This window comes from Crocodylus porosus, unplaced genomic scaffold (assembly GCF_001723895.1).
Source record: "Crocodylus porosus isolate Cpor-Errol unplaced genomic scaffold, CroPor_comp1, whole genome shotgun sequence".
Classification (NCBI taxonomy): domain Eukaryota; kingdom Metazoa; phylum Chordata; order Crocodylia; family Crocodylidae; genus Crocodylus; species Crocodylus porosus.
The window spans coordinates 94179885-94190924 of record NW_017728918.1 but is presented as its reverse complement, the minus strand read 5'-3'; the positions used below and the strand labels follow the sequence as shown (position 1 = coordinate 94190924).

The 11040-nt window shown below is 39.3% G+C and overlaps 1 protein-coding gene across 1 annotated transcript in view; it reads right to left on the bottom strand.

Moving 5' to 3' along the window:
• The window catches only part of RFX6 (regulatory factor X6), an 82386-nt gene that overhangs the window by 50422 nt on the left and 20924 nt on the right, over positions 1-11040 (bottom strand). The window contains exons 3-5 of the mRNA XM_019538190.1: positions 10010-10166; positions 7789-7912; positions 6136-6197 (exon numbers count right to left, since the gene is read on the bottom strand). Of these exons, the coding sequence (XP_019393735.1) occupies positions 6136-6197; positions 7789-7912; positions 10010-10166 (343 nt within the window). The remainder of the gene's footprint in view (positions 1-6135; positions 6198-7788; positions 7913-10009; positions 10167-11040) is intronic.

Here is an 11040-nt window from a genome sequence, read left to right as displayed (position 1 = left end):
CACATATCTGAAAAAGGAATTTTTGTTGTCCTTGATGCTTGAAGCTAGTTGGAGTTCAGTTGCAGCCTTGGCTTTCCTGGTTTGCTCCCTGCAGGACCGGACCAGTGCAGACTTCCTTAAAGTTGAGCTGCTTCATTAGGTACACGGTGCTTAGGCTTTACTTGGAAGACATGCCAGCAGACTGCACCACAACCAGGGATGCTTGAGAGTCTGGACAGCAGAAACTGAGCTCAGACCATAGGGAAGCAGGGGAGTGAGATGCAGCTGGGGCCCCCGGGCTGGCAGAGCAACAGCTGGGGAGAAACAGACAGGGAGCCAGTGCAGGAAGGGGGACCCTGTCTGACACTGTTGCCATCCCTAGATGACCTGGGAACTGCAGGAGCCTCCCGGCTGCTCCTGGCTCACTCTAGCAGCCTTAGGGCTGACCTAGGGTCATTCCTGCCCTGCTCCAGCAAGGACCTGAGGGGAGCAGCTGCATAGAGTGCTGGACTTGGCTTGGGACAGCAGCAGGAATGGTTGGTTTCCTCTTCTTGCCCCTGCTCCTGGGCCAACAGGGGACACCTGACGGGAGAAGAGCAGGGCTGCACAGGGATCAGGAACAGAAAGGGAGAGCAGCCCACTGTCACCACTGTCCCCAGCCAACCCTGGATCTTGAGCAGCTGGAGTGGCCCTGGGGCATCCCCTGCCCCCAGATCAGCCAGAGACAGCAATAACTGCTGTGTGCACGTGACATCTTCCTGAGCCTGCTTCCTATCCAGCCCTCTAAATGTCCTCAAGTGGCTGAGGAGCTCTCATTCCCATCATCCACCATTGTCTGAGCTATCCAGAGCCATGGGGAAGAGGAACCACCAGCACGTTTTCCATATAGTTCACTGTGCTACACTGTGGAATAGGGATAGGGGTGCAGCTGCACCCCTGCATTCCCACCCTCCACGCCCATGCTGCCTGGACCTACCCCCAAAGTCAGGGTACTAGAAAGCCAAGCATGCAAGACTCATAGTACCAGAAAGGGAACAAGCATGCCACCATAGCCTAGGGGCCAAGCCACTACTTTGGAAGAGGGGTGTCCTGCATTCCAGTCTCTGTCAGGCTTATTTCTGTTTTGTTAACCAATGAACATCTAAAATAAAATGTACAAGTGTAACTGAAAGCAAGCAAGAGAGAGCATGACCTTGTAGCCTCTGTAGTTACTGCACTCCCCTGGAAGGGAAGAGTTCTGGTTTCTGCTGTCTGCCTATAGGAACCTTTATGTTTATGGTCCATGACTACTGCTGTCATGACTATGCATGACTAACTTCAACAGATGAAAATGCCTATGCTATAGTCTGCTGATTAGGACATGCTCCTGGGAAAATGAGTTAGTGGAAAAACAGGTGGAAGGTAAGAAAACGGCACCTTAGAGAAACCAGGTATGTCTACACATGCATTTACAGCAGCTTAAATTTACTGCATGGTAAGTCATTGAGCAGTTTTTTTGCCATGCAGCATGTTGGTGGGGGGGACACCAAACCATGGCACAGAAATATAGGAGTGGACATGGGGCTTTTGGCCCGCCCCCAGGCTCACCCACAAATTGTGGTCCCCCAGACTCAGGAGGCACCAGTCACCCTTGTCGGCCATTACAGGGCAGGGCAGCAATGATGCCTTTGTCTTCCCTGCTTTTCACTTGTGACCCCTATTGGGTATTTTGGTTGGTTTTCATGTGGTGTTTTGTGATTGTACTGTCTGTGAGGGGCTAAAATGAAAATTTTCTAGGGCTCTTTGGACAAAAGGTTGCCCCAAGACCCACTGAACTAGTTTTGATGGCTCAAGCAGGCCCTCTGATCCTGCCACTGTTAATCCTATATATTAGAAAATACTTCCATCTTGTGAAATTGTATTAAAAGAGTTTGACTGCTAGCAAGTGACTGCTCCCAGTCATAACAACTCAGCTCAGTCTTACACAGAAATATCTATATTACAACATGGGATACCAATAATCGCTGGAATCACTCAGAGCCAAATGATGATGCATTCATCTTCATTGTTAAACAGTTAGTTATTCACATGAGTGTTCCCACTGACTTTACTAGAACCACTCCTAGGAATAACTCCTGAGAATAACAGCAGGTGTAATTAGGGTTCAGGAAAGCTGGTCATCAGTGGGCATGTCTACACATGCAATTAATGAGACTGAATATACTCTGACTAAATTAGAGCTGGAGTAAACTAATCCCGACATCACTGTCTACACATGCAGTTAAGCACAATAATTTACTGCACTGCTGGATACCACTTTTTATTTGATGGGACTATCTGAAGGCACAGTAAATTAATCTACTCTGCCCTAATTGCTGCATGTGTATAGACAGTGATGCTTTACGGAACAGCAAATTAGTCTGCTGCACAATAAAGTGTCTTGTATACATGTGCCCAATGAAATTACTATTATGAAATTAATATATTTTGCAGAATTATCTGAGGACTGATCACCATTTACACTCAGACTTCCTCAGGATCACCTGGCCCTGTAAAGAATGGGATTGATGCAGACTTATACATGTATTAACCCCTTTAAACTGCCATAAAACTGTAAAAGCACCTTAGTGTAAATGAAAATCTAGATGCACTTCGAAGAAAAGCCAGCTGAAAAAAGAAAAAAAGAAAAAAACAAATGCCAAATGTTCAAGTAAAGCCAGCTGATGCTTTTTCTTATAAAAAAAACTGTTCAAGGACAGCTAATCCATATGAAAATATAACTCACTAATATCTTCAAAGTCAGAAAGGCTAGGGATCTGCTAAGTAAATGCGGGAGATACTGTATTTTTTGTGCTAATATTATCAAGTGTGTTAGACAACAGAAGAGTGCATTGACAGTAGCCCATACATAGTTAATACTGGAGGAAGGTTTCCATTTAGAGACCCAAATTTTAAACTTAGCCTGTCAGATTCATAGAACTCAAACCAGTAAAATGTCATACATGTGAAACATTTATTTATAACACATTTGGGTCATAATCTGGTAATCTATTTACTGGATGTGGGAATTTAAAAATATTAGCAACACTTTGGGAAGTATTTTTCCCTAGCATTTTCTGATTCATTATAATTTGGAAACAGCTGGGCATAGACTCAATATCTGTTGGAGTATGTGGGTCTTCATGAGAACTTGCTTAATCTTGAAGTTTGGAAGCCATTATTTTGTTAATTATTTTGTATGTAATATGAACCCAAGTTTTGGCGTTCATATGGAATACATTTCAAATCTAAAGAGATGCATAGCAGCAAAGATCTCAGGCAATATATCAGGATACATTTGCCTTAGGATGCCTGTAGTTGAACAAGAGGTTTCAACAATGCACAATCTCCTTTTTTTTTCCACCCATGGAGGACATTTAACCTATATAAACTTTCCAAGAACAATTTTGCTCAGAAGCTTCCTTTTGCCATTTGAAGCTGGCTTGCATAGGAAAAAATGAATTTATATCCCATTTTTTTTCTTTTCTGTTATATGTAACTAAAACCTGAAAGGTGGTTGAGCTTTTCAGGTCCTGTCTGGGTTAGAAATTTAAGTCCTGTCCACTCTCTTTTTTAGAAGGCTGGGTGAAAGCCAACAGGATGAAGTCCAATGCTGACAAATGCAAGGTGTTACAACTCAGGAAGAATAATCAAAAACAAAAATGCAAAATGGATGAAAACAAGCTGGATGGCAGCACCAATGGAGAAGAATCTATGTATCTTGATGGATCACAGGCTCAGTATGAGTCTGCAGCGTGTTGCAGCTGAACAAAAGCAAATGTAGTGTTGGGCTGCATCAATAGGAGCATTAAGTACAAGATGCAGGAAGCGATAGTGCCTCTGCTTGGCACTGGCTAGGCTTCATCTAGAGCAGGGGTTGTCAATCAGAGGTACATGTACCCCTGGCAGGTACTTTGAAAGGTACCAAATGGTACGTGGGGTGGGCAGGGATGGAGCACCACCACCCCGTGCCACTGTCTCATAAGAGCAAGGCCAGGGAGGGGTGAGAGCAGGGCCACACAGATGCCATGCTGCCACCGCTTGCCACCTGCCACCCACCCACTCTGCATCCATCTGTTTGCCCCCTCCTCAGCATCTAGCCGTTTCTACCCCCATCATCCACGTCCGGCCACTCCCCCCTCAGGGATACACTTATTAAAAAGCCTTGCAGCTGTGCAGCATGGTCAATTGTAGTTTTAGGAATTGGTTAGGAATAGGTTGTGTAGGTTTAAGAATAGCTTGTCTGGGATGGTTTGGATAGGGATGATCCTGCCTTGAGAAGGGGTTGGACTACATGACTTCTAGAGGTCTCTTTCAGCCCTATGTGACATTTCTGTGACTTCTTCAGCAATGCATTGGAAGACATGACTTTCTTACTATGACAGTCACCTTCAGTTCCTGGGTTTTTTACAGATGTTTTAAATGGCAAGATAAGAAAAAACACTGTGAATGGAAAATACTTAAGTAAACAAACTTTAAGTTTTTCTTATTACTATTATTATGATTACTTTCCATCTTCATACATTATTTTTTCCTTATCACCTTACTCTGCCTTTCAGCTTTTCCTCAGTAAACCACAAATCCATTGCTCTCTCATCTTTCAGACATGTCTATTTCCATAGGTCCTGATTCAGAAAGATACTTAAACAGATACATAACTTGAATCGTGTACATATCTTAGAACTAATCACATACCAGTATTTAAAATTACATAATCTTGAATTACGGCCTTAATAGAAAATGTACATCTAGATAAATGGACAAAGACTTGGACCATTTTAATCCCATAATGGTCCTCATGGCAACACTAGCATCCTTCTGGAAAGAAATAAAACACTATTCTGAAACCAATAGAAATTCACAAATAAAAACTTTGAGTATCCTGGACTTAAAGTTGAAAAGCTACTACTAATCTTTTTGAAAGCTCCCTTTAAAGAACAATAGCATGTACACAAACCCTCTTCTATCTAAGAAGAAGTACTCCTCCAACTTTGACAACTGTGAAAATTCAAACTTACGTTTAAACATAAAAAAACTCCATGAATCTTGGTAGGTATGGAGATGAGCTTTTAAGATCATCATAACAAGCTCTGCTCTTGCAGCACATCCACAGAAAATTCGTAACAGTCTTAACTCCAAACAAGACAAAGGTCTTCCAAGTTGGGAAGGGAGCTTACTTAAATGCCTGATTCTTATTTATACTCTGATTATACATCACTACATTATAGACAATAGTAAACGTGTCTCGACATACTTGTATCACATTGCTTCTTTCTTAAGAATACACACAATCCATGAAAAAACACATTTTACATGTTCTCAAACCAAAAAATCAAAAACTCCTTAGAGACAATGGATTAGTACTTCTTCAAAGCTCTTGGAGACTCAAAAGGAAATGTGTTGTCCTCCTGGCAGATCCACCTTAATATAACACTGTTTTGGGTGTGGGGCCAGAACTAAAACTGGTATAACTCACATGCTTGACATCATACTCTTACCATAGATACTTATGTGGAAAACCAATATCTTATGCTTTCAACATCTCAACCTCTACAGTTCAACTATAAAACAGATTGATTATATATCAGATATATGCTGCTGCAAATTATGAACTCCTCAAAGGCCTTATGAATCTATCAAAAGTATCCTTATATTTTCTTCTAGTTTAGGCCTTAAACCCAGCTTCAGAAAGGTAACTCTTATTTAGGCACTTAATTTACTATTGAGGAATGATAAATGTCTCTCTCTAATAGTTTCAGATAAACTATTTGGTGTCACATAGAAAGCAAAATGAAAAGCTGTCAGATTTGCACAAAGGTGGAATATCAAGATGCAATTTTCCAGCGGAAATGAGTAATTATAATAAATACTTGGCAAAAGATTTTAATGTTACAAAATGTGCATGACTTTGTTTCCAAGAATTTCATTATCTTTATAATCTCTGGAATTTTAGAAATCATACATGGATTTTTGTTTTAAGTTCAGACTGTGCTTTTTAGTTTTACTACACACACAAAAGATGCCATTGGTAGCTCTAGATATTTGTATACAGGTTATAGTGAAGAAAATTGTAGACGCAGAAATATGTGCATTTCCTACAGCAGTACATAAGTGGATTTATAGACAATTGCTTCTTACTTTGAATGGCCTCTTGTACCAAGCCGGCGTGTGGTAAGAAGGGGAAATTTCTGGCGAATGGTCTAAAGAGAAAGGCAGACTTGTTAGTATCTAGCAAAGGCATATTTCCTTAGCTAAAAAAGCAGGTGTTGGACAGTCGCTAGATTTATGTTCCAGAGGAAATTAAATATTAGATAGTAGATAAATGGTACAAAAGAAAAACAGTGGAGACAAATAATTTACATTTGTAGTTCACAAAGAAGAAGCATTATGCCACCAGAATCCTCAGACAGACAGAAAGCTGCTTATGCTTTCTAATGGTGCTTTATATCTGAGCTTATCTCACTTTAACTGCAGGAACACCTGCCCCTCAATTGCCTTCCAACTCTCACTCTTACTCATATGCCACAAAAAACTAGCTGTCTTCAAAAGGAATCTGTGCTTTCAGGTTTACACAAGCAGCTCTGGTTGCCCCAAGCACCTAAGAAAGTTGGAGGCAGCATCTGTTTTGTCCACTCTAGGGGGATCTGGTTTTCTAATGGACTTTAAAAAATGTTAAAGTGTAATCCAGAGGTTAAGACAAGCAACATTGTCCGTCTTAGATCCTTAAATGGTCCCCATTAATGTAGTATCTAAGCCCCTTACCATCTTTATTGTATTCATCAATTTTTTCTCTGAATTCCCCCCTGCGATAAGGAAGTATCATTTCCCCCATTTTACACATAGGGGAACTGAGGCTATGAGACAAATCCAAGGTCAGTCAAAAGGCCCATGACACAGCAAAGACTAAACTTTGGCCTCTCAGTTTCTAAGCTACTACCTTTATGAACAGATCATACTTCCTCACAAATAAGCTGAGGCAGTAGATGTACCAAATGAAAGAGTTATTTGATGAGACACACCGGAAACAGAAATCACAACAATAATACTGTTTAGGTGGAAAGTTATCGTATTCCTCACTAGTACTGACATCAGTTAATCTAAGTGCATTGTGAATTGCCCCAATATATCCTATGGAGAAAGAAAAACATGGCAAGCAAACATTTCATGAATTGGATTTTATTTCCATTACCATTATTTCATTAAACTAATGCATTTTAGTTCCCTAAGCAAATTGAACAGATCAGTGGTGTTTTAAAAAAGATGATCTGTGAAGAATTTTTGGTTTCCTGTTTCATTAACTACACTAGATTTAATTTAAAGAGTTTGCATTTTACTCTGATTAAATGATTTCAGGATTAATTGTGGGGGAGGAACAACAGCTTTTTATTTAGAAGCTCTTTCTGTTATTATTTCTCCTTCCTTCTCTAGTAAAAGTCATCAAAGTACTTCTGTGGCTTTAGATAGGTTGAATATAATTAAATCTATGCTTTTCATACCAGATCACTCAATCTGAACTTTTTTTTGCAATGGCACCCCAATGCCATTACAAAACAAAGAGAATTTTAGTTTAGTTCCTCTGAAGTTGCAGAATTAGTTTCCCAATTTAGATGAAACAACCTAGGTTTAGCTGGACCCAATTTTACACAAGGACACAAAAGTCATAAAAAGCGCAATGAATTGGGCATTTCTGAGAGTCATGATGACATGGAAATATTAAGTGTTCTAACCAGTGTGATTGTTTTGACAAATGTGTCTAATAAACTATGAATAAATCATGTATTTGCTCTTTACCTTCCCAAATGTTGCAGCACAGGCAGGTTCTAGTTTCTCTTTTCGACAAAAGTCTAAATAATGTGCATAAAGGATGCACCTGGGCAAACAAACTCCTTCACACACTATGTAGTTTTCTTCAAGCCTGTAGAGTATATAAGCAATAACAAGAATAAAACAAATACCTGTTGAGTTTCTCCATTCTATTTTCCCTCCATTATTCCATACTGTCCTTTTTACTGACGGTTTCTGCTACAGCCCACTAAGCAGTAACTAACTGCGTGGTACCTAGAACAAGAGCCTGAGAGAGACCAGTTCCATAGACAATGCATTCGAAGTGCACTGGTTATTCACTCCCTAGAGAATAGAAAACCCAGGCTCAAGTTCCTGAATCAGGCTTGCACAGTCTCTGTGTTGTAGCTATCCCACTTTATATAAATAATTTAATATTCATTGGACTTCATTGCGTGCTCACCTGAAATGTGGGAAACATAGGTGTAAGTCCCTTGAATTGGAACATTCTACTTAGCAATATCCCTAACTTAACCACGAGACTATTGCCTATTCTGTGCTTGCTCTCTCTCCAGTTAGAAATTCCATTCCAGACCCAAGAAATCTTTATGACAGACACTTGAAAACCAATGATTTGGCATGTTCCAAGAAGAAAACAATTTGGTGAAAAATTGCTAACCAGTGCTAATTCGAATTGTCTACTGATGGATATCAAAGCAGAATTCCATAGACTGAAACCACACCTGGTGGCCATTCCTAGATCTTTTCACATTGTAGCTGTGTACCACTAAGCACCTGGTCCAGTAGGGTATTTCAGCCCTAGCCCATTTCTATTCTTCAGCATTGTATTCTTCATGGTCATCAGTAAGGCTTGTACATTACAAACACAACAAAAAATAAAACCCCTAATTCTTTCAAATGGCATAAACACATGAAAGGAAATTCTGTAAAAGACACAGGATATGGCATGGGATCATATTCCACTTTTTAGGGTAAAATAAATCGAAAACTCAGCACTAGCAAATACAACCCTGCATTTGTTCTTATGATTTTCACAGTTAGGGGGAATAATCTAGGTCTACCTCTGTAGTGTATAATACAGTTCCCAAGAGTCCAAGGGCAGTCTTTACTGAGCAAGAAAGGCAGAATTAGAGAACTATTTGGTGCAACCATGCCAAAATAAGATGCAGTAAAATTAGCTTTCCCATTAACAGTGGGATACACTAACCAAATGTATGACAGTTCAGTGAAACTATCATAAACATAGCATTAGTAGGTAACTAAGCACATCCTTTCACAAGTTTATGCCTTAATCATTCACCTCTCCATTTTCTTTCTAACACTGTTAATGGGGCTTAAGTGTTATTGTAGGTGTCATCATTCAGAAAAAATGGAAAAATCAAGGTTCTCTTTCCAATATTGTCACTTGTTTTTAAGAGAGAAAGACTAATCATGTTTCACGGAAATAAATTGATACTCTGCCAATATGCATCGTATACTGATTAGTATTTTATTATTTGGTAAACGGAAAGGAACATTTCAATTACAATCTATCCTTTTACTTTCAGATACCTGAATTTACATTCAGCTCTGATAAATCTGTACACAGTGACTTTATTCTTCAACAAGTTTACTATTTCATAGAGAGCACACAGAGTGAATCTCATGAAATTATTGTAGTGAATATATTAAAAACAGATAAAGTTCATCAATATAATCTTTAAGAATTTTAGGACAAAAAACTTGTGGGCTACATTTTGAAATAATGATTTTCAAATAATACCAGAATACACCTGAATCAAATACCAAAACTGAAAAAGCGGTTATGTAATGTGACATGACTTATTGTATCAACCAATATGCACATTCACTTTCTGACACAAAAACCTATGTAATCTAGTTTTACTTATGTGACACTAAAAGACAAGTATCAATATTTTCTTCAAATAGTAGAGTAATTTTCTTTGGGAAAGCTTTCATTTTGAGATTTTCCAACCCAAATATACTCAGACTCTGTAAATAATGAGCATCTTTCTCTTCTCAAAAAAAAAAGTCTTAGCAAAAAAACTGAAGTAAAACAGGTATGCTCTGTATCTGAACTATAGGAAGGCAGGGTAGAGTTGTATCTTATAGATGAACCAAAGTGTGTGTATGTATATATATGTGGAGAGAGAGAGAGAGAGAGAGAGAGAGAGGTGTGAATATATCTATAAATGAATAAAAGCCTTACCACTGTAGGGTGAGTTGGGTCTGTTTCTTTTTATCCTTCATGATCTGTGTGATCGTTTTCTTTGGCGACATGGGTTTGTCCAGGGATTTTATTTTACTGCCATGAATATCTGTATCCTCCTCTTCTGAGGAAAGGGTTTCACTGTTAAAATGTATTTCTAGCAGGAAAGGGGGAGGGGGAGAAAAGAACATAAATCCAAGTGTCTCACTGCATTTATCACAGTTCCTTGTCCTGATATACTTGCCACAGTGCTGACTTATTCTTGTGTTCATTTCCTTTTATTTTACCTACAGTATTAGTGTTTGTGGCTGGTAATATGGTGTGTATAACTATGGACAGTGCCTTGGTTCAGTGGTTCTCAACCTTTTTGGCGCAAGGCACCCCTCATTCAGCTCAAGGCACACTATGGAAAATGCTAGCTCTTGCTTTTCACTCATTTTTGACTACAGAAAAATAATAGAGCAATTCGTCCATTGCAAAGACCTCAGAAAGACCACAGTAAGTCAGAATATTTTTTAACACTATGGGTTCCTATATGAAATCTCTGGGTTTATCTTGCAAATCATGTTCACACACTTAACCCTGTGTAGCATCCAACGGCACCTTTGAAAAGATGTTGAGGTGCCCTGGTTGAGAATCACTACCTCTGGCTGAAGGAAATCGCTCTACCTATCTAGGTCAGCTAATGTACCTGTACAAAACAGTAAAAACTTCCAGCATGACAAAATACAAACTATATTGATGTAGCAATCCTGGTTTGCTCTCTCTCCCTCCCTCTCTCTCTGCATCCTGTATAGCTACAGTCCGGATTTGTGGCTAGATGATCTCAGACCAAGGACGCTCTCTTTTTTTTATGTATGTGTGTTCATATATGTATATATTTGGATAGAAAGAAAGATAGATAGATAGATAGATAAAGTATACTGGTAGACATAGAAGTGCTAGGGCTAGATAGATAGACAAGCACACATACATAGATGGATAAGTATATCAGTAGATACAGCAGTGCTAGGAATAGATACATGCGTACA